The sequence below is a fragment of the Limanda limanda genome, chromosome 23 (assembly GCF_963576545.1).
Source record: "Limanda limanda chromosome 23, fLimLim1.1, whole genome shotgun sequence".
NCBI lineage: Eukaryota > Metazoa > Chordata > Actinopteri > Pleuronectiformes > Pleuronectidae > Limanda > Limanda limanda.
The window spans coordinates 8,893,493-8,917,530 of record NC_083658.1 but is presented as its reverse complement, the minus strand read 5'-3'; the positions used below and the strand labels follow the sequence as shown (position 1 = coordinate 8,917,530).

The window sequence follows — 24,038 nt, the reverse complement described above, 5'->3', positions numbered from 1 at the left end:
TTTGTATAATAGAGAAAGTGCTGCACATACAGTAGATGCACTGTATGAAGGTGTGTGTGAAAAGGTCAAGGGCAAAACTGTGCTGTAAAGTGCTTGTACTGAAAAGCTCTATACACGTCGACCTGGAGGAGGAACCAAAGGCGATTGTACAAAAGATGCCATAAATCAATCCATAAATGATAATTAAATGATAAGTGTTGCGCTTCAGCTTTGTGCTTTCTATGCAAATAATGGTTAAAACAACAAAACATATGCCAAATTGTGTATTTAACTGTCTTCCAACAAAGACACCCCCGACAGGCGCCCCGATCCCTCACCACCTGGTGCCACAGATCACCTGGGAGACGGCTTCAAACAACGCTCACTGCTCAAAAGCTAATTTCTGACTGGATATCGTTTTTGAGACAAACACCTTTTGAAGAAAAGCGTTTCGACACACGGGTCCGGGTGCACACAAAACACTGTAATTAGTATTTTATCTACTTCCCTCTTCCGCTCACGCTCTGCCCACTCTCGCTTCTCGTCTTTGTCTCTCTCTCCGTCTCCGCGGTTCAAGGGAAGAACTCGACTCCTTCGCTAAATCACAAACAATTAAGGCAGAGCGTTTCTTTTTCTTTAGTTTTTTAGCCTCGGGGCACGTATCGGCTGCGTGCGCTCGACACATTCACACAGACCCAACACTCACAGCAACCCACACATGTAGAAACGAGCACACACGCCCCCGCGCACCCTTCTGCCGAACACAAGCACACAAAGGCATGTTCTCTCCGGTGCCTTTTATTTGGCCTCGGCTTTAATGGGGCTTTTAACACGGCACAGGATTAGAGAATCGCGTTTTAACGTGGCTGCCAGCTGATTGAACGCCTTCCGCGCCGTCAATCAAACGCTCGGGATTAGCGAATGCAATAGTGTGTGCGACCTCAAGATTGAGTCGCACTGATCGAGCGAGTTTCACACACTGTTGCGGCGAGTGCAGATGCTGCTGAGTCATGTCAGCGGGGGCCGGCTCCTCCACCGCGACCTCCATGACCTCAATTTGTGGAATATATCGATGTGGCATCCTTACAAGAACATCCCAAACGTTTTGTGACTTGACGACAGTAAATTTCTTTCTTTTCACTGGACGGGGTCGGGGATATCAGAGAGAAGATCTCACACTGATTGCTCGAGCTGTTCCAGAACAGAGTGCTGACTTCTGCTTAATTCTTCATCAATGGAGTTTATTGGCCGTTAAGGAAACAAGCTGTAAACACTGCACCGACATATAATCATCCTATAAACTGATTCAATGGATGTGGGGGAAAACCGTTGCCTGTTCACACATCCAGTCTACACACGGCAACATGGGCAATCAGTTGGATTTGTGTTCCTGGCAGCTCTGCTTTGGTCTCCACCAACACCTGAGGGAGATATTTGGCTCCGTGGCTGCAAAGTCAGTTAGTTGCGAACTTGTCTGACGGCCATTTGGCGCAGTGCAGGCAGTGTGAAGTAGGTTGATGCTGACGAGGAAGAAGGAACCAAACACACGTCACTCGAGGGGATAACGGCTCTCACGTTACAACAGGGTGTTGTCACGCTGCTGAAATGAAACGCTGACAAAAAAAAGGCTTTCATTAGTTCAAACCAACATGTGCTTCCTCTAAACAACCGAACCAGAATATTAAAAAGTCGAAGAAGTAGAGATTACCCTCAGCTGAGATAAGATAAGATACACAATCATGCAAAGAAACAGTGCATAATAATATAACAGAAATTAAATTGAAAGAACTTGATTTAAGCTAGAATATAAGTAGGGGTTGTCACATTGAAAAGTAATAATGTTGGTGACATTTAGAGGAAATGAAAAGTTACAATGCACTCGGCAACGATGTAAAAAGTAGTGCATGATATTGAAGTAAATATTAACAGTAACAATAAGGAGAATACGTAATATCTATCTTAAGTCTTCTAACTTTACCTAAGGTTCATTAAATAAAAGTTTTCCAACAATGAGATGTGAGTAAATGAGAATCTGTAGTTTGCTAATCATTATTAGCCAGGACATGCAGGCTGCATATAAGTGAAGCTAAGAATAACAATTTAGTTATTTGATGATATAAAAACAATCTGACACAGGATTGGTTGAGCATTCAACATTAATCCCGGCCAATTGGGTGATATCTGAACCAGCAGCATTATGAACCATAACCCTGCTCCTCTAACTTTTTATTCTTCGGATTCAAAAGTGACAATTGTACGGCATCGACCATGTCTGACATGTTACAAATTAAATCAATGGTTTTGTTTGTTGTCTAATTTCACTTGTCACCGATGATCCTTTAGAGGAGCTGATAATTGGAGCTGATTATTGCTGTCAGGCTCGTACACATATTGACCCGAGTTCTGTAATAAGTAGGTGAACGAGACACAAAAAACATTTCCATTTCTGAAAACTGATCAACTTAGCGTGTCTCTCTGTGTCCCTACCAGGTGAGACGGTGTTGAATTAACCAATTCTCCCGTGTCATATTCCTAATCCAGTCTGCATTCTCATTAAAATGTCAACGTGCGCTCGCTGCAGGGACTGTTGTGCATTTAAACCTGGAAAACTACGGTTGCAATTTCCAGGTTGAACTTAATTATATGATTCACACCAACGAGTCCGGCGGGAAAGAGAGAGGAAGCCCATTTTTCTTTTCTTTTTTGCCCCTGCCGGGTTTTGTGAGCAACTTATTACGCGATCAATCAGATCGAGCACAAACAGACCTGGATCAATTAATAATTGAAAACCGTTAAAGTACTTGAAGCACTGATCGGAATCAGCCTTAAGTCAGAGGCAGGCGGTGTTGAAGGGCACAAGGTTAAATAGACATGATTAGTCAACGCTAGAACAGTATTTATTTGTTGGAAACAGTCCGGTGTGTGTGTGTGTGTGTGTGTGTGTGTTGAGTAGTTTCAGTATAGTGTAGTGCATTTAGATAACTTAGTAACAAATGCTTGTGTTCGTGCATGGCAACGAAAATCTCTCGTTCAATGCTGCGCGTGTGTGTGTGTGTTTGTTTGTGTGTGTGTGTGTGTGTGTGTAGTAGTAGTACAATGCATTTACATAGTGACAAATGCTTGTGTGTGACCATATGTCAAAGTCAAAGTCAACTTTATCGTCAGTACTGCCATATGTACAGGGACGGGATGGAGATGTAGTTTCTCCCTGATCCCCGGGGTAAACATAGAAGTAGACAGAACATGTAAGTACGCATAACAAGTAGTAGTACACAGTACAAAAAGGTATACGCTTAGTATGCGGTCATAAGTCACAGGGTGGACGGGAGGAGAGAAGTGCAAACCGGGAATAGTGCAAACATATATTGAGATGTATCGTTCAACTCTGTGTGTGTGTGTGCATGTCTGTGTATGTGTGGGTCTCAGTTCCATACTACATACCAGTATACATTATGGATTAGATTTCCGGGATGTGTGTGTCTTTAAGTGTGTGTGTGTGCCCCTTACGCAGCATGAATCCAATCAAACACATTGGTATTGCCATCCTCCTTGACCTCATCATGTCGCCCCTCCACTGCCATCTGTAGGCAACCTGGACTCACGGCAGATGAATGTGATAAATGCCAGAGAGCAGCTCCACTGTGGTGCTGCCCCCCCCCCCCCCCCCCCCCCCGAGCAGTAGCAGATAATCATTTCATCATTTTCTCAATTATTGACAGGCGCCCTGAGCTCCGCTGTTAAATTTCCAGTGTTGTGGCGAGAATTTACATCCATTAAAGCGTTTTACAGCGTGTGTGTGTGAATGTGTGTTTGGAGTTTCATGCTAACTAGACGTGGGCTAAGGATGGGGGGGGGGTGGGCTCCGATATGACAGGCTCATCAAGTATCTCGCCACACTCAGTCTGCCGCTGCGTCAAGAGGCTCTAGCCTAAAAATGACCCTCCCCCCACTGAGTCGCCGATCGTTACTCATCACATTAGACATGTAGACACATTCCCAGCTCCACATTCCCTGGCTTCACCTCCCGGAGGTTTTTTTCTTCTCTTTCTTCCATTTGACAAACTCCCAACTAGCCGAGATCCAGCCCCAGCTTTATTCAGCTGCATTTCACTCCAGCTTTTAAAAAGCCTCACCTGGAGCCCCCCTATTGTGTGGCGTTATGGCAGCGCTTACAAAAGAGGCTTTGTCGCTTGACACCGCACATTTTGTGGCACTGGTGGTCCATTTTTTACCCTGTCATGAAAGTGAATGCACGTCTCCCAGCGAATAGATCCAGTCAGCTTTTTCGCCGCAGCAAAAAACTCGGAGGCTCTCGGTTTGTAAGAGCACGAGCGACGGTTATTTGTCACCGAAGGGAAATAGCAGCGCCGGTTGAAGTATTTACTGATCTCTGCTATTTCTTAGCTTGTTAAATTTCCATCCGTCTGTTGTTCAATTCATAAACCGTTGTTGGGTAGTGATAACTGCAAATAGCATTACAGCACCTCGGGGCTGAAAGGATCCCCATTCATTGCGGAGCTGACTGGCAAGCTTGTCACACACACCCATGCGCCTGTTAGACGGTACAAAGCCAATGTGTCGCAGCGCATTGTGAGGAGCAGTAGCTGCGTTGTTCTGAGAGACAGTAACTTTCAATGCGGTTATATAAAATTTCCAAATTAAGTTTGGATGAAAAAAAAAAGTACAGACTGTTAAATTGCTCGTTTCGGAGACGGCACAAAACCCACGAGGAAGGGGAACAACTCGAAATCACAATAGGGAAAAGTCAATGGAAAAAAACTGCTGTTATAAAGCTGCAAAATGGGTTCTCTCTAAGAAGCTCCTTATTTTTGTAGAAGGATATTTGCATGTAAACTGCACCCTGCCTTTCATGTAATTGCGGTAAATGGTGGCACACAACTGAATATGGTCCTCGGATAATGAAAAAGGAAAATCTGGCATAAAGAAGGAAATGAGCCACACTGCTAAGCAAGCCGAATCTTTTTTAAAGCAATTTTGTATTATTATGTGTCTGCAGTAGGCAAACAATGACGCTCCTTTGTGCTCTGTTCTATTATAATAACTAATCAATTTTCCCTTTTTCTGTCTGTCTCCAGCCGCCCTGCAGGTGTCCATCTCCTTGAACAAAGTGGAGTTAAGCGTCGGAGAGTCCAAATTCTTCATCTGCACAGGTAAGAAACGCCGCGGACCCTCATAATGTGGGGTTTCTGTCTGTGTGTGTGGGCCTGTGTGTGGAGGCAGGTCAGAGATGCAGCAGGGGGTTCACATTGGCGCTTGTGAAATCTGTTTGTTGTGCGTTTGACGTCCATATGGCGAGTGGCTCCGTGGCCCAGCGGTGACTGGATCCTCAATGGGACGGCCTTGTCGCTTCTCCCCCCCGTCCTCTCGGAACGCCCGTATCAGCACTCAGCCGTAGCAGAGCACCCGATGCCCGTGCCAGCGGCTCGGTGGGGGGGCAGCGCACTCTGGCAGGCGCCGGCCCGCCTCCTGCTGGCTGCCTCCTCTCTCCCGCCAACCCACTCAGCGTGGAGCTAACAGCCAGGGGAGGCGAGGCACACTTGGAGGGGCGTTGGTGCGGCGCCGAGGTGCTGAGGAGGACATAATGGGGAGGTAGAGAAGAGAAAAAAATGGAGGTGAATGGAAAGAAACTGGCAGCGATTGAAAGGCAAAAGGTAAAAGCTTTCACTGTAAAAACAACACTCAGAAGCGAGAAGAATGGAAGTGTTTGTGTCGTTCGGTGCTTTCTCCTGCCCTTGTCCGCCACTGGCATTCAAACCTCTTCTTTTTTTTCCCCTGACCATATTCACATGCAGCTCTGCCGCAGAGGCAGAACAGTCAGAGGCAACAAAATAAGCTAAATCCCAGTGAAACCGAAGCAAAGCCTGCGAACATAAAAAAATAAGGAGTTATTCTATCAGAGTGACTTTTTGGCTTTGCATCGCCGTGTCCCGCTGTATGAATCATGTCCACATAAGTACAGACCGGAATAGAAGGAAGGAGCAGGCGGCACAGGAGGGCACTTTGGTTGAATGTTGATTCACGGGTTTGTTTGAGCTGTTTTTTGTGAGGGAAGGCAGAACACAGAGGGGAGGCCGTTGTTCTCCAAAGTGAGGGGCCCGGGTGAAATCTATTTTTTCCCGTTCGATACACATCGTTTCTAAAAGGTTTTGGGTTAAAAGAAAGACAAATGCTGGTCAATGTCGGCAGCAGCGCAGAGAGGGCTTGTTTTTGTTTAAAATCCAGCATAAATTCAATGTTTCTCCTCAACCTCTTAAAATATTCCAGCTTTAAATAGATGGGACCAGATGATATAAAGAAGAAAGTTTGAAAAAAACTTTTGTTTCATCAGCCAGACGCTGATGGAGCTAAATGTTTTTTCTAGACGATCCATTTTTCATATTTTATGAGCTTTCTTCCATTTTTATATTTGCCCACAGCAGAATGTAGCATTGGTTATTACCTCAAAATGTTCAATGTTGTCCTGATTCCTCCCTGGTTGTGAAACTTTTGATTTATGTTTTGGACTTTCTACATTTGTGTTTTTGGATGCACGTTCTGTGTTTAATTGTCAGCCCTCCCTGTGTTTCTCTGCCTCAAGGTTTTTTACTTTATTGTGAACTCTTGCGTTGAGTCATTTCTTGTTTTATTTTGACCTTCCTATGTCACTTCCTCTTGCTTTTCCCCGCCGCCTTTACCTGCACCTGCTTCCTAATGTGTCCCACCTGTGTCTCCTTGTCTCTCCTCCGTCCTGTCAGTTTGTCTCTTCATGTTTCTGGTTGTGATCTCCACCAGTTTCACTTTCCCACCGACTGTGAGTCTGTTTATTTGTCTAATATATATTTGTAGCAATATTTAAAAACTATTCTAAACTGGTTTAAAGTCCCTATTTGGCCATGGTAGTTGTACAAAATGAACACACAATTGCCAAAAAAGAGCCAAAACACTAAAGAAAAAGTGTTACTGTTTTTGTTTGTGTTGAGAATCGTTTAACAAGTTGCCAAAAAAGGTAAATTTTTGAACAGACAATAGCCAATGGGTTTGAGAAGTGAAATGCTGGTCAAAACTTTAAGCTGCCGGGGGCATTTTAATTAACAGAAGAGATATTGTCCCCAAGGTCCATTTAATATACAAGAGAGTTCTTTTTATTTTTTTTAACAGAGGACAAAGTAGAAACTGGCTTGATATTTGCTAGATAACCTGCTTGAACATGAAATATGCAGGATAGAATCAAGTTTCCCATCAGCGCTGAATATTTTCTGAACATAATGAATTAATATATCCCTGTCAAATTGCTTCTTAAAGTATTCATTTTCAAAACAGCTTTTTATCTCACCTCAAAATGAACAATGTGTCGTGTATTCATCAACTCTTGTCTTCACAAGGACGTCCCCTCAGAGCAATAAGCTTTCATTAATCACGTCTCGCAGCAAAAAAAAAAAAAAAAGAAGCTCTCTCCGGCTGTTTGTTTCGCGCCCTCACAGCAAAGTGCCCTAAAAGGAGGTTTAACGGTGAAGATGTGAAACGAGAAAAGAGAGAAAACGATGAAGTGAGAGGCGGGGAGACGATAAGATGGAGGTGAACTCAGCTGCAGGGAGTGAGAGGGGGCGGCTTCAGAGATCGTCTTTAGAAAATAGGTGGGTCTCTGTCGTCAGCGAGCGGAGAGGGAATAACAGCGAGTGTGGGTGACCTTTCACCTTGAGCCTGTTTGTTCCCAGCATAGTTGTGGGAGAGCTGGGGAACATGTCTGTTATAACAGCCGACTCGAAGACATGTGAGCAACTGCTGCACAGATCCACTTGTCCACATTAACGTTATTTTGTATGTTAAGTGAGTTAACACCTCTTTTAATATATGCATGTTATCTGTTATCTGTTATTATCTGCTGCTGCAGGCTGCATTGATTTCATCAATTATTTTAAATGAGCTGCTCGAAAATATAATTTTTCAATAGAGCCTCCTCCTGTTTACCCAATGGTTTCCCACCGACTAGAATACATGAATTACTATCTACTACTGTGGAATCAGATAGAGAATAATTAATAGAGCAAAGCAAGGAAACCCAGTGAGTAGACGTATGTTTTACCGCTTGATCATTATTTCATATTATGCAGAAAGTGTAAAAAGGGTCAAGTTATACTGTCGGTGCAATGGACAATTTATTTTTGCCTGCATGAAGCAAATTATACAATTTAAAAACACAGAATACATTAGTTACGATTAATGGGGAGAGAAATCTGGGAAAATATCCTGAACTGCATTACTGTGTGAGTACCAGCCCAGTATGTGATGCTGTGTATGGACTGGTGGTACTGGCCATGCTGCTCTTCTAGCCTGGCCCCAGTAAAACACAACGCTGATAATATCAGTCATATGTTGTCTACACCTGATGTTTGTGCATTGACTCAACACCTATTAAAACATCCAGTTGGCCCTCGTGAACTGTATGGAAGCATCTCAATTCTTCAGGTTTCTCCCCTTTACTAAAGACCTCCCGACAAATGTGTGCAAAACGACAAATATAAAAGTATTTTTCTTCGGGAATCCATCTCCGTATTTGTTTTAAAATGATGAAGTCGACCTTTTGTCGGGCCACAGACAACAAAAACAAACACGAGAGACTGGAGATTTTTCCGATGTGACATTGGCCTTGTGCGCGGGCAGGAAACAGAGCCGTGTTTGCGGCGTGACAAATAAGGAGGAGGTGGATAAACTGGTGCTTAAGTGTGTGTTTAACCTCCCCATTGACTGAAGTGGCAGAGAGCCAGAACACATGTTGGCTGCGGGAAAAAAAAGAGGCAGCTGCAAATGCAGGCTCGGTCGTCAAATCAGATCCGACAGCGATTGTTTCTATGTGGTTTCCTCGGATACGTCTAATAACAGTATTACAGGTCATACCACTTGACCAGTACGACTACTTTTACCCACTAGCCATACATTAAAGCTTATAAAGAGATCGATAGATACTTAACCAATAATTTTGACATCATGTCAACCCACACACATACCAGTGCTCCTCCTTCCCTCTCCAGCTCCTGCTTCTCCCCCTGCTGACTCATTCCCTGGAGGCCTAAATCAATTACCACCATAGCTTTGCCAGCGAGTGGAGGGACAGGAGCGTTTCAGCCCGGGCTCGGCTAATTTTGGCATGTCAGATGTCGATAGATGGGCCTTGTGCGGGAGGCTGAGATGGCTTCATTATTTCAGCTGCTCTTATGCGTTGCTCCCTAACTGCTTAAAAAGTGTCAAAAACGTTGTCTGAGAGTCCTTCCACGTGCAAAGCTTTGTTTCTTCCCAATTTGCATTTCAAAAAACGAGGCTTAAACAGTTGTTGCCGTGCACAGATTTCGCTGGCACCTCCAAAAAGTGATCAGTGACGTCTCACCGCTCTACTTTCAGAAGAGTCCATCACTGAGCATTCTTTCTTGCCAAGAGTCAGTAATGATGCCTGAGCTTATGCAGATTTTTAAGAGCGGTCTTGACAGCGATTTCCACCAGCTATTCATCCGGTTGCAAAGACACATGCTCCTGTCTCCTCAGATCATCTGTGAGGCAAACACGCTGTCACAAAGCTGGCTGCGTCAATTTGAACGTATTCAGCTGCCTCTGTTGTCAGCTGACTGCAAAAAAAATGGTGGGAGGTGATAACGTTTTAACGCTAACAGGTCTAAAAGGACGCACGCAGCCACGTTAGACACTGATCCGAACCAAGACGATATCATCGCAGCAACACTTGTGTCTGATTGCCTCATCCCATTCGTTGGCCTCCGAACCTAACAAGCAGCAGACACATGCCAGGGGTGTGATGGTAATGGTGTTAGCATGCCTGGGAGGCTGCGTGTTTTCTCGCAGACATCAAGAGGCATATCATTTACGTTTGAGCACCCGTGTGCTATAAAACTGAAGGATTATTATGTTTATGTCATCGTGTATTTACATAACTGGACAAACACGCCAATTATCCACACCAGCACCAGCTCTTTCCACCTGGGAGCCGTTGAGCTGAACCATCCCAGCACTCTGCGGCTGGCTGCTGAGCAGGCGCAGGTTAAAAGCTCGGCCCAAGGGCGTTCACCAAATAGTCACTGAGGGGAAAGGGAGCATTCAAACCGCCTCCACTCTCCCGGGGACGAAATGTGTGTCACAAATCTGCGGTGCCTCTATTTTCTGTCCTCCTCTTCTTCCCTTTTGTTTCCATAATTGAAACCTCAGAGACTTGTCTCCGAGGGACTGGACAAGCCTCTGTGCATTTCCTGTCTTGTTCAAGTCTTCAGTTGATTGATGGGCTAAGTAATGGCCCTCCACACCGACAGGCAAGGGGCACCTGCTGCCTGCAGATGGCCCCATCATCTCCTGCAGTAGCCAGTTAGCAGGGGGTCAGGTTTCGGTTTCCGTGCTCAGTGCTCAGCCCGTGATGTTTGAAATGAGAGAGGATTTTGAAGCCTACCGTCCCCTGTTCCTTATTAGCCATGTAAATCCAGGATATGACATAGCCATGATTTCAGGCCATCTGATCCCGTAACAAGTTCAAACAAGCGCGTTGGAAGGTGCTAGGCTGTTCAGTGGAACAAAGAGAACATCCAACTCAGCCTCCTTCAGAATCTGGAGGTGATCGGCTGCCAATAAATGAGTCAGGGCTGAGGAACCTGTTGAGTTCCTCCCTGAAAATGTCCTCTAAAAAACTCTGTGGTAATTCAATCAGTGGAAGTTTGCTCTCTACAGACTAATGGGTCAAGGACTCAAATATTTAGCCTTGTAAGAAACTTGCCAGGTTCATCTACTTGAATTGAGCTGCAAGTGGTCCTCTATCGGGAAGACAGGCATGATCCTTACCTGCGTGGTAAAAAGAAGTCAAATTGACTGATTGTTTCTCTCTCTCTCTCTCTCTCTCCCTCCTAGCTATCGGCGAGCCGGTGAGGCTGGATTGGTACAACCCCCAGGGCGAGCGCATCGTCCAATCCAAGCGGATGGCGCTGCACTCGGAGACGTCGCGGTCCAGGCTCATCATTTACAACGCCATCATCGAGGATGCCGGTATCTACCGCTGCCAGGCCACAGACGCCAGCGGTCACACTGAGGAGGCCTCGGTCGTGCTGGAGATCTACCGTAAGCTAGATCCATGCAGCCTTTGACCTTATTTGTGAGCTTGTGTGTGCAAGTGCCACTCATGCTTGTGATTAAAGCACAAGGACAGTGAGTGATACAATGGGATCCTGCCAGCTGTAATGAGAGATGTTGCACTGAGGCCGACCTGCCTTGCTGACCCGTCACTATTTCCCCGGCAAAACCGAAGTGTGAGGAGGCCAGGGAGGCTCGGTGGACACAGAGTCGGGCCCATCGCAGGTTCCATCCTCAGGGCGAACTGTAATTGAACTGCTGTTTGCCCCATTAAAGTGTCCTTGAGCAAGACATCCAGCTTATCTCCAACCTAATCACTGCTGCGACTGCCTTGGAAAAGAATACGAAAACATAGGGCCAGAATTGCAGTAGCGATCATTAACACTGAGGTAATGTCCTCGTAACATATTCAACAACCTGGAGGGAGTTACATTCTAGGATAGAAATAAAACAATCATAACAGAAATAGGGAAAAACCCGACATTACTTTTAATAATTTAGATTCAATTTATATTTTGGGGAATTGCAGGTGAAAAGATATATCCATGCATTTGTTTTTTGAGGAGTTATTATAACCTTTGTTTGATTGGAGTTTGGCTGTTATAAGTGAGAAGCTACTGCAGCATGTCTGGGAGATATATATATTTATATTATATATATTTTTAAAAGCTGCTCAGAAGCAGAAGTGTAATGCTTGTTTCCTTTCACAGAAAAACACGTCAGTCTGTTTTTTTTAAATCTTTGCTCAAGCCCTTATCTTTAAAAAAGTGCACCTTTATGAACACTTACACTTTCTGCTCTCAGGTAGCACAGCGACAGGAAATGGATTAACGTCCTAATGCATGAAAGAGCACGCGTGGAGATTACATAAGAAGCAAATTAATTCAGAGTAACCCAAGCTTCCAGACTCACGGGGAGTCTTCCCCGAGTTTAACTGCAGAGAACGTCTCCGTACAGGGATTTGATTACAGGAGGCAGACACACACTGGAAATCATCACCTGCTGTGTGGTTGCCTTTTTCCTCCTCTCCCGGCGAATCATTAAGGGAGACATCACAGCCTCAATCACACCTGACACCGCTCAGCCCCTCGCCTCATTCGCCGCGTAACCAGCGGCCCTAAAACCACTGTTTCCACGGCAACCAGGCGTCACTCACTCGGGCCCCTGGGTGTCGATTGCCTGAGCAGCATGCGGATGAAAACCCGCCCAAAGCCCCCGAGCAAACCATTGTGCCAGCGCACAGCCGGAGCAGGCGAGGACTCCTCAGGCGGCGCACGGTGCCTGGGCGCTGAAACATGTTGTTGTACATGAAACTCCCGACCCGCGGGAGGCACAGTGTCGACACCCGCTCGCGAGCTGCTGACATCTCTGTGATAGCCTTTTAGGATCGTGCAATGCGGAGTGGCGGATCAGCTCTGAATCCAAATTAGAGGACTTGCATGGTGCAAACATACAAATGCTGCTGTCACGGTTTTTTTTTCTAAGCCCTGCAGCCTTGCTGGCTCTACCGGTGGCAGCACCAGTCAGCCCAACACAAAGTTTGTACTGGAATTTGTGGCGTCCAGAGGATGAATCCTTTAGGACCACAGTCACAACAGTTTTTGCTTGTGTTTTAATTAACTGGCCATGTTTCCTCAGAGGGTTTCCCCTAGAGCCACCACGCATTTCATATTTGTGGGCTTGAGCAAACTTGCGTTCACTGTTGACAAAAGCCAAAATAGCTTTAAATGAACTGCTGTATAATGTCACTGGAGCAGCCATAGAAAAGTTGGCCAGTACAGTACCTGCACCATTTTCTATCCCCTCAGTTTATTAATGGCCGAGGCAATAAGCCACTTTTCCAAAGCCAGCAATGTTTTGACAGTAAAGACGGAAAATCTGTGTCCCATTTGAGAGACGTCCAGGGACACTGTCTTGTAAACGAGTCGCAGTAATCCCCTCATTGATGTGTAGACAAGCGGCAGAAGAGAAAACCGTACTGAGCCCGTACTCGTTCCGCAGTGTGAGGCAGTTACTCTGGAGAGCTAGTTTCCCTCACTGACTCCTGTGTAGAGAGGTGTGACAACAACAGAGGCAGGAAACGGATACAAACGGGAGGAACAAGTGGCACCAGAAGTGTTCGAACCTGAGAGAGAGAGAAATAAAGGAACACAAGGGTGTGGAGGAGGGAGGGGGGGATTTGATAAGAAACCAACAGAGTGAGCGACAAAACATGCAAAGGCATCCTTGAAGTTAATGAAGACACCGAGATGCCAGACACGTTCAGAGGCGGGGGGGGTGCGGTCGGGGAGAGAAAGCTCATTTTAGGAAGCAGCCTGGCATAAATCACCCGGTGAAATGCTAATGGCGCGGCCTCGCTAACGGAAAGGGACTGATAGGGGAGCTGTTGTTGATTTATTCATACCTCCACAATGCAGCGGGCCGACGGTGGCAGGTGGTCGCGGCGGCCGGCGGTGCCAGAAACCGCCGCGCATCAAAGCCGGCGATCCGAAACCAGAGCCGGGTCCTATGGAGGGGGACGGCGTGTCGCTCGCGGAGAAGAGCCGGTCCAAGAACAGCGTTTCGATAAAAGCAACTTGTCAAAACACCAAATGTTCGTGGAGAGAGAGAGGACGCCGCCTCAAACTGGCACCGAGCAGGAACCAAGAGAGAGTGAATCAAAGGCCGCCTGTGTTGTCGTCTAATTCTCCAAAATAGGTTGAGGGATATCTCGGCTCGCTGCTTTTCCTTTTTATATTGTTGTCCTGGGTATGATTGGCAGCGAGTGGAACGGCCGTCCTTCTGTCTTCCTGTGTGGTTTCATTAGAATCGCCTTATCTCCGTCCCAGAAAACACTCAAAGCGGGATTAGCTTTTGTTTCATTTGAATATGCGAGGGAATCCGTTTCCAATGCGTACATTGTCTCGTGTGCCTGTTTCCAAACAAGAGAAATCTGGACTGCAGAGCATTGCCTCACGTGACCGTAATGCTTATGAACTACACTTTTACTCTTGTTTAACTCTCTTAACTGTGCAATATTCATTATTTCTGTGCAATACAATGGTTGATGTGAAATCCATTTACTGTACATATTGTTCTTGTTTATACACTGTGAGTTGTTATTCCACTCATATCTTTATATTCCTTACACTTAAGTATTGCACGTTACTCAATACTTACTGATGCCTATTTTTGACTCGTACCCATATCTGGACTGATAAAGGATAGTCTTATTTCATCTTGATATTGCAATCTTCAACTATTTACCTGTATGTCTCTTTCTTTTCTTTCTTCTAATTTTGGATTCAAACTGAACATTGGAGAGACATGCATTTAAAAAATACTTTACCACAGCTCCCAACCTGTCTCAGTGAACAGGAGAGCACAGCCGTTTTATTTTTCTATTTTTTCACGTTTTCCCCTTTTGATGTTCAGACCTGCAATAAATTGTCTGCTTTCAATACCGGGGACCGGAAAAAAAAGTATTCAATCTCCATCTGGTTTGATCTCGCAGAGAGGCTGACGTTCCAGGATGTTCAGTCACCGCAGGAGTTCCGCCACGGCGAGACGGCGGAGGTGGTGTGTGATGTCATTAGCTCCCCGGTGCCCGTGGTGGTGTGGTACTACCAGGATAAGGAAATCACAGAGGAGCACCGCAGTAAGTCTTTATGACCTTCTTTCATAATCAAATGATTATTCTTTTTTGGGAGGTGAATGGGCACAAAATTCATTACTGAATAATTTGAATTGTCTTGCAAATACCAGTAAACTTGTAGTAGAGGGATAAATGTGTTCTTGTTCTTTTGTTCCCTAATTTCTAGATTCGATTCTATTTTGGTCGTGAATATTTCATGTTTTTGAGACAAACCTTTGTATCATGGAAGAATCTGATTGTATTTATTCCAGGAGCAGATTAATCATAGTAAAAAAGTTCTCGAGCAAACAAAATAATTATATTTTGAATGCGAACCTTCCAAATGCACTCGATTATCGCGAGGAAAAAGCGTAATGCTCTCGAGTCCCATTCTCTCTCTCTCTCACTGAATAGATGAGCTAATGTGCCAAGAATACTGTTCTCTAGGAAATGCTGTCCCCCCCCCCCCCCCTCTTTTGTGCGGATTCACAATAAGACAAGGATATCGAATGCTATGAATAGAAACCCCATCAGCCCGGGAGGCGGCGTATATAAGTTTTTCTGAAGCCCTCCACAGAAATCCCATGTTATTTTCAGTAGCTTTAATAGTTTTATATGTGAGGAGGACGACGGATAAATTCACTTTTAATGGTATTATTCTCGGAGAGGTGCAACAGTAAGAGCCAGTGGACTAGGACTCATTATTTCCTCCTTCTCCTCCTCCCTGATTTACTCTCTACACCACTTCCCAATCCCCCCCCCCCCCCCGACAAACTGCACGCCCGGGCACTGATTGGAAAGAGTGACCCCTCGAATCTGGCACGTTTTCTTAATTGAAATTCAGATCTTCATTCCGACGGTATCGTTTTAATCGAGTTAACTCAAGTGATGAGTTAACTCGATTAATTATTTTATCTCGCATTAACTCAGGTTTGATTATTTATTGTTTTATTGTGAAAGTCAGGCTTTTATTTTGTGTAAGTCTGTTGCTGACTGCTGCAGAACAGGAAAAAAGAAAATAATTGGCGGATAAACAATCGAGTTAACTCATCACTTGAGTTAACTCGATTAAAACGAGTTAACTTGCCCAGCCCTAAAATATATATAAAAAAAAATTATTTCTCTAATTACGATGTAGGGTTATAAATAGTCCTCGCTGGAGAGAAATGAGATAGTGGGCTCATCACTCCTCGCCAATCGCACACAGTGGCCACAATGGGGCCGAGTGGAGTTGATTTGGAACTGTAATTGCGTGGCTGTTTATCTGTGTGTGAGCTCTATCAGGTAAATGGGCCGAAGTTAAGATTGACAATTGGCAATTTTCTCCTCCTGTTTTCCTAACTCGCTTATCTCACCTCTCTCTCTCTCCATCGTTCACTCCTCACCTGCGTCGCATTCCTCTTCTTCCTCACTCGTGTTTTTTTTCCATCTCTTTTCCCGCAAAGACAAGTTCCAGGTGCTGGCGAACAACAACCTGCAGATCCATCAGGTGAACAAGGCCGACGAGGGCGTGTACCGCTGCGAGGCGAGCGTGGAGGCCCGAGGCGAGATCGACTTTGTGGACATCGCTGTCGTGGTCAACGGTGAGTTACAGTCTGAGTCACTGCGTCAAACCTTGTGATGACGATCATAAGGATGAGCCCTAAATCAGCCTGAAAACTGGATGTGAAATGAATTAAAAATGAGTTTAAGATATACTAATACCTACTGTACTGAGAGAAAATGCAAGTTTTGATAATAAAATGAATATAAGGAGAGGTGAAATTTGTTAAACAAAATAGAATAAGACAAATACAAACAAATAAAATGTTAAAAACCATATAATTTGAAGTATCTATATAGGTGATATATGTTTAAAACTAACACTTGGTTACATGAACAAATTTAGACTTTCACCAGTAAGTTTGCCTTATTTATTCAAATGCAAATTTGAAATCACATAAAAAATAGTGAGTGGCTTATATGTGATCCTATACCCCTGACTTAAGTATGTTTAGAAACAATTGAAATAAATATACACCTACATATATTGATGTATGAAAGAAGGATAATGCATTTTCAGTGTCGCAGGAAATTCCAAATATTTAAATGTGAGAGCATCCAATTACACAAAGGTCTGAACGAGCCAGTTGCACCCTAATGGACCAAACCATCATCTTCTTGCTGATGGCTTTTGTTGCAAAGTCTGAACATGGCTTGTTTCTTGTTATGAACCGGTTTGGTTTCCAGGTCACGATCACCAAGCATCAATCGAAAACCAAAACCAGCTGAGAACTGAAGCTACAGCACGAACACATCACGTGACGTAACAGCCTAAGTTTAGATTCCAAGCAGACAAGGTATCAGCAGATTAACAAGCAGGGGGGGGCTGGCTATCATCTGCATACACAGGTTGTTCTGCTGTTGTTGTTGCTGTCATCGTTTGAACACAACTCATTCTCCGACAGTGCGTTCAAGGTTAGAATACAATAAAGCAGCCAGGCGGGTTTATCTGAATGGAAACCGGATCAGCTTTTAGAAATAAATCAATGGCTTAATCAAACAGTAATAATCGATTAACCTATATTTCCTTTCAACAAAGACGTAACAGCCTCTTGATGTGTGCTGTCAGTGTGTTGATGATCGCTGTCAGGAGACGACTACAGCACGAAGCCGACACACTTCACGGCTTGTTTACATGTGTTTTCATCATCTGAACTGTCAAGTCGGTGATTCCGAGGCGTGCGGGTGAACTGAGCCGGAAATTCAGTTTGAATGTTTGGACCTGCGCTTGTGAAACTCGGCGCACGGAGTCTTTCGGCTGTGACAGATTCCGCTCCCCCGACTCAGACGAGTTCATCATTGGCACACTTATCGCAGGTCTGCTCTCTCTCTCTGCTGTCATCTGTGCGATCTCCGTCTTCCCTTTATTCTTTAGTGAGATTGAATTATTCAATTAGCGATTGGCTCCGGGCGCCGTGGCCCAAAAATCGAAGGATGTCATTTTAATTTTCTCATTTGTCCTCATTTAGAGCGAGTCACCTGAGACCTCCGCAGTGATTGAAACGTGATTTCTCCGAGGCCACGGGCGTCTCGACGCGCACGGGCGGCGCCAATATTGTCTTAGCATATGTAGTCCCCACCCACCTAATGTAAAAGCAGAGAGCTGCCCCTCTGCACAAAAAAACACGAACTGCAATAAATTTAGCACACCACTTACCTCACTCCTGAGAAGATCCAATCAGCCCGCTCAATGAGGCGCGGCCTGTTATCGCAGCGACACGCCACTCGCCGTGTGGCGCCCGAGTCGGGACAGTGGGAGTGTCCTGAGGGAGCCACACCCACACGGAGACGCACGGTGAGCTTCACGCTGACTCACTCTGTCGATCCCTAAAGACTCTCACACTCAGACGTGTCCGTTAGTCGAGTCTTAAGGAGACAAATATGTTGATACGTACTTTTATGGTTGATTTTATAGTCGATCCTCATGAAATATTTGAAGTTCATAGATCAGACTTCAAATATACAATGAATTTGGAGGTCTGAGGTGGTGCCACAAAGCAAAGAGACATTTGTTTTCGGTAGAGAGTGCACTTTTCTTTTTTTTTTTCATGGAAACTTATCTCTTAAATCTGCGATCTTTGTAAGCTCAGCGGACCGAGGATCTTTCACTTTGTTGTTTTTGTTCCACTGTCCTTCAACTTGAATTATTTGGGTTTCCACTAATAGCTCCCCTTGGCATCGTCTGCAGACTTTTTATTTCAGACAAGAAAAAACTACTCAGTGCTCCCACGCGGCGGAATAAAATTTCATCTAGCAAGTAAACTAGAGATACAAGTCAACATAGGACTTGATCAGTTGAAACACAAATGACTGCTTGTGTTGCTGCTTGAATATGTTTATATCCACCGACTTTAATTTACAATTTAAATTTAAATGAAATCAAAACACATTTTTGCACTTAGCTGAAGTGGGAAAAAAAGATGCAATACATTGCAGTGGAAACAGACTTGGTGAATAAATCATGATTTACAAGCTTCAGCTACACAGGGGAGATAAATCAATAGGAGCTGACACATTGCTTGAGTTAATACACAACACACAAACACACACATACACACAAATTACATATTTCTACCAGACTGGTTCTCTCGTAATCAGACCATTTTGTTGCATCCTCTTCTTCCTGATACTTATAAAAGTGGGAGTTGTGCTCTCTAGTGCAGATCCTTTTGAAAATCTGTTAAAAGTTATAAGAAGTCTGATTGGAAAGTTAAATTGCAAATAGGCAATTGTTTTTCACAGCCTGTTACTCTGCCCTCAATATTCCAAAAAATCAATAACTGCACGTTCCTTTTTTGTCTTTGGCAGTACTCAAATCTCCTAGGACCAAAATTTGGAAGTTTACTGTGCTACTTTATCAAAGAGGCAGTTATTTCTGAGGTCAGCCGCCATCCGGTGGCCCAGAGGAGCTCTTAGTTACGATTCTGTCCTAAAGGAAAGGACAGGGAGCTGGTTTGAAGGTGACCGAGATTGAAATGACACTTCTTTAAATGCCACCTACTGTCGTGGGGCAGGTAAATATGAGCCGCCCGCGTCTGTCAGGAGAAGTCGAGTCTATGTTTAGTCATCCACTCCGCACCTTGTGATAAAGCTCAGAGACTTGTTTACCAAACTTTCTTCGACGATATATGAAGTGGTGGATGTCGCAGGGTGCAAAGTGGCCCCCCAGTTTCTGTTTTCAGACTAGATCACAACCTTTTGGCAGCGGCAGCCCCTTTGGTCTCAGGAGTCTCCCCGAGGTGTTGTTCTCGGCGCGCCTCGGCCTGTGATGTTCAGGAAAACCATAAACACCCCCCCACCTATAGGTTCAGTCATTTGCATATGCAACCCTCGTGAGAATCCGATAAACCAAATGTTTCTGACCTCGAGCTAGAGGTGCACACGATGAATTTTTATCTTGTTTCTGCTCCACGTTGCCAACTTTACTTTTAAGCGGTGTGTCCCTTCCGGATTATTCCCCTTTCTGCGGTTTGCAATTGCATGGGCAAGGTGGAGCAGAAGTAGTGATCTCAGCAGAGGGGAGAGGAGGCGGTGAATAGAGTATCGACGACAACCCGGACTGGTCAAACAACACAAAGGCCCCCGAGCGCAAGCAGATAGAGATGGTGTAGATTGCCAGGAGGCTCAATGAGAGGTGCAGACTGTCCGCTACATGTTTTATCAATCAGCTGCGGACAGGGAACTGTCCTCTGTTGTGTTTCCTTGGGGGGAAGCAGCGGTGAGGTAACGCTCTTTGTCTCTCCCCCCTGGATAAAGACAGGGGAGGAAGAATACACTGATAAACTTCAGGCTCCACATTATCTCCTGGGGTCGTGAATGGAGCACTTTAGCTCCTTTGTGCCAAAGTCAGACCGGACATTGATCCTTGTCCTTGTAGCAGAGGTGAAAACAACAGGGAGGAGGATATCACAGCTTTGTTAAAGTTCGGGCTGGACTGTGAAAAGTTTGTCATTTTGGTTGGAATACAGGGAAAAAGAGGTTCCTCATGTGTCATAGTCATATATTTCATTTAATTCAGTTGAATGCTATTGTTTCTTCCCTAAACGAATAATTATGTTGGTCTTTTGGAGAGAAAACCTATAATTGAATGCATTAACTCAGTAAATATATAGATATTCTTCAAAATTTCATGTAATCGTACTTGAATACCCATCCAAAAACTTTACATAGAGCATGCAAGCGAATACAGATACACAAGCATTGCATTTGTGTAACAGACACCTGAGTGAGAGAAAGGCCCTCGGTCTAACGGATAGATGACGCCTGCAGTTCCAGGTGTTCCTCGGGTGAGAAGGGGCTTGATAAGCCCTCGGGTGAAGCTCGGAGCGCTAAGCCAACTCGACTCCAAAGACGCAATTAGCAGAAGAGTCTTGTTCGCTCGGGGGAAAAGGGAAAAAAAGGAGTCTGGGAAAGTCAGATCCTTTTTATCTGTTGTTGTGAAGTGTCTGTTCTGCTTACCCCAGCAACCTGTTAGCAGTCATCGCTATACACACAGATTTTCTGAAATAGCTGTAACTGTATAGGTTCTTTTTTTCTCCCCCCATGAAGATATACATATTCATGGGCCCGTTGATTAAAGTGCGGTTTCTAGCCGATGACCAACTGCGGCCGCCCGTCCCCAGTGTGTCATCAAAGCCGACCGGGTGGATGAGGATGATGGCGCATCAAGGAGCACGGCCACCCACTGCATGGCTCATCCACCTCAGGCCAAAACTGCGCTGATATATAAGCACAATTTAGAGAAATGAGATCATAGAAAATACAAGGATTTGATAGGAGAGGTATTGGTCGGTTTCCAATTATGTATCTGGAATGGAAACCTGATATAATGAGGTGATTTTACAAGTGACATATCGCTTAGTTTGTTTTGTCCGCCAGCTTTTAAAATCACAAGTGCCATTACACGGGTTCCCCTCTTGTAACACTCACACACACACACACCTCCACTTACAGTTTGATTCCATTTACCCTGAGGTCAAATTACTTCAGTTGGACAGGTTGTAGAACATTGAGACCGAGTAATTGCATACAATCTTTTCCAGCCTGGCCTTTAAGCTCATTTTAAGGAATAGTATATTTTTATTTGCAAGTTTTTACACAAGCATGGCGTGTTTGAGGCAAAAGCCAGGGTCTTCTCAAACGGTTCTTGGATTGCTTGTCAGATTCTACAGCAGGAGGCCAACTTTCAGATTTTTGCTTTTGTGTGCGTGGGGTTGTTCGACCATTAATGCAACTTTTCTAAAGCAGTGATGTGATATTGACACAAATGGCAGGCAGCGATTGGCCAGCTGGCCACAGCAAAAACCAGAGTGCAAAATGTGTTGAATGCTGGACTGTTTCTTGGCCTCGACTAGTTGCCAACCAACTCGCAAAGACTCCCAAGGAGTTACTGGGCTCAGCCAAAAAAACGTCCAGCACATAACCTGCAGTAAAACTTTATTTTCTGCATATTTCACACATATTTGTATCATTTCTGCCATGTCTACAGGTCATAGACGAGTTCAAAATGCTGTTTCTGTAAGACCCCCAGTGTAAACATACAGGAGCTAAAGTAAAGTGCACATACGAGATGTGGATGGAACCAGGCTAACTGTTCCCCCCGTTTCCAGTCTTTATGCTAAGCTGAGCTAACTGCACATTCCTGAGATATCGCTCTTCTCTTCTCCAGCAAATAAAACCACGATGTCAAACAGCCGCTTTAATGCAGTGCAGTTATGATTGATTATAAAAGAGTATAGTTTGCACACACTCCACCTTCGACTCACACATGCCATCCTTTCCATTCGCATCCTTCAGCAGAGCCTAATAAGATGTCTCCACTGTCTTGACGGTCCGCGAGCAACGGAAGTCAAATTTTGTTTGTTTCTATGGCAACTCGCGGCGATGCAAAATAGTGTTAACTTCTTGATCTCGCCCGGTAGCCTTCCTCCACACATCCACTTAATTGTCGGTTCGCTCACTCGCACATTAAGACCTGCAATTTCCCCCTTTTCAGCTGTCAGTGGAAACTACCGCCTGTGTCCTTCAAGGTTTCCGAAATTATTTCGCAGTGGCATCAATCACAAGCGGCGGCGTGCTCAGAAAGAGACGAGGAAAACCTGCGTTCTCTGCTAGGTTACATTCCCAATTATAAATCGGCTTTGATTCCAGCCCGTGTGCAAATGCAGAGGGCAAAACAAATCCTTAATGAGCACTCTGGGAAAAGGTCTTCCTTCAAAAATAGTCATGGACTGAATAGGTAGTGGGTGTAACACGGCGATAACATTTACTGTGGGTAAATGTGGGCGATCCAAAGAAAACAGCACGGTTGTTTATGTATATTTACAGTGCACGCTCTTTTACAAACATCTCAATATCTCCACCCTGCCTCTGAAGTTTCAAAGGGGTACGACTAAAACATGAAGAATTCATAAAGGCACCGCCAGATTCTTCTTTTTTTGAAGAGCTTAAACACTGTTGCTGATTTGCTCTTTTGAAGTCTCCCTGCTTGACAGCGTGTCTCATTAACAGGGCTGTTTCAGCAAAGTTCACCGGTGTGGGAGTGCATTGCCTAGGAGGAGAGCAGGGATCTATCGGCATGGAAATCAATGGTCATAGCGTCAGGCTGCTCTCATTCGCTGAGTCAGTGCTATTGGAAAGGACTCACGGTGTTTGATTATTGCCGGGGCCGATGTGTGTGTCTCACTCAGGCCTGTGTTTCCCGTCGCGTGTTGATTTTTATGACAAAAAGTATTTATTCATTTTCCCATACAAGACAATAACTAAATAAACCGACAATGTGGAATCTGGTAATTTATCTTTAAAGAAAGACGACTCCTCAGTGTTGAGGTTCATTAGGTATCTGTGATGATGATGTTTTGATGAGAATCGCCTATTCATTATTCCAAGTATGTAAAATGTCTTATTTTCTTCTTAGCGGCCTTTTTCTTTCTTTCTCCAAGCCGTTGATGGATTTTAATGAGCCTTTAAGCCACATATCTTATTTAATTTTCATCTTTTTCGCCAAGTTGTTTTCAGCTCCACGTGGAATAAATGTCCTCCAGGCGACACCGCTCGCAAATTGAATTCATTAACTTGCGTACAACCAATTATGTCAGTTTACAGTTTTGAAACAGAAAGCGACTGAGCTGCGTCTTCCCACAAAGTGACCTCTCCTGCCTTTCATCCACTTTTTTCCTTTTAATCAGAAGAAAACAAATGGCGCTTGGATATTATCCCCGTGCAGCTGCTGGTTACAATCACACATATTTGATGTCAGTCAGTGCAAAAATCTGTAAAAATGGGCTTCAATTCTCGATAAATAGATTCTGCCCAAATTAAAATCACATGCCGACGAGCTCCTCTGTTTCTTTTTGTTCATTACATTTTTAAACTATGAACAAAATGAGCTGTTCATATATCCACCTTTCAATACAGAGAGATAATTACAGTGGCACAGGATGCATTATATTGCACAGTATAATTTCACTTGCACAGATGTATTAGAGTACACATGGAATACGAGTATAATTGGTAAATTATATACTTATAAAATAGACAAGTGATGCACATAGTGGCGAGGGATGTGTTTACATAATCATAATAATAGTGTAGGAGAGTGTGTGATTATGTAGCCTGAGATGAAGCAAACACGTAACATTAACCCTTATCATCTATTTCATCATCACAAGGGATTTTCCATGCATGTATTCATCATATGGTGACATAAAATCCCACCATCTTTCAGGAGGATTTTCTCTAGTTCCCCCCCACTCCATTAGAAATGCAGCTCACTGTGAGACTTGGACCA

At 44.4% G+C, this 24,038-nt stretch overlaps 1 protein-coding gene across 1 annotated transcript in view; it reads left to right on the top strand.

Moving 5' to 3' along the window:
• Positions 1 to 5,068: 5,068 nt before the first annotated feature.
• Positions 5,069 to 24,038, top strand: part of LOC132996861 (neural cell adhesion molecule 2-like) — a gene marked incomplete at its 5' end in the record, with an annotated part of 75,087 nt that continues 56,117 nt past the window's right edge. Inside the window, 4 exons of the mRNA XM_061067226.1 lie at positions 5,069 to 5,150; positions 10,876 to 11,082; positions 14,588 to 14,731; positions 16,153 to 16,290. Of these exons, the coding sequence (XP_060923209.1) occupies positions 5,069 to 5,150; positions 10,876 to 11,082; positions 14,588 to 14,731; positions 16,153 to 16,290 (571 nt within the window). The remainder of the gene's footprint in view (positions 5,151 to 10,875; positions 11,083 to 14,587; positions 14,732 to 16,152; positions 16,291 to 24,038) is intronic.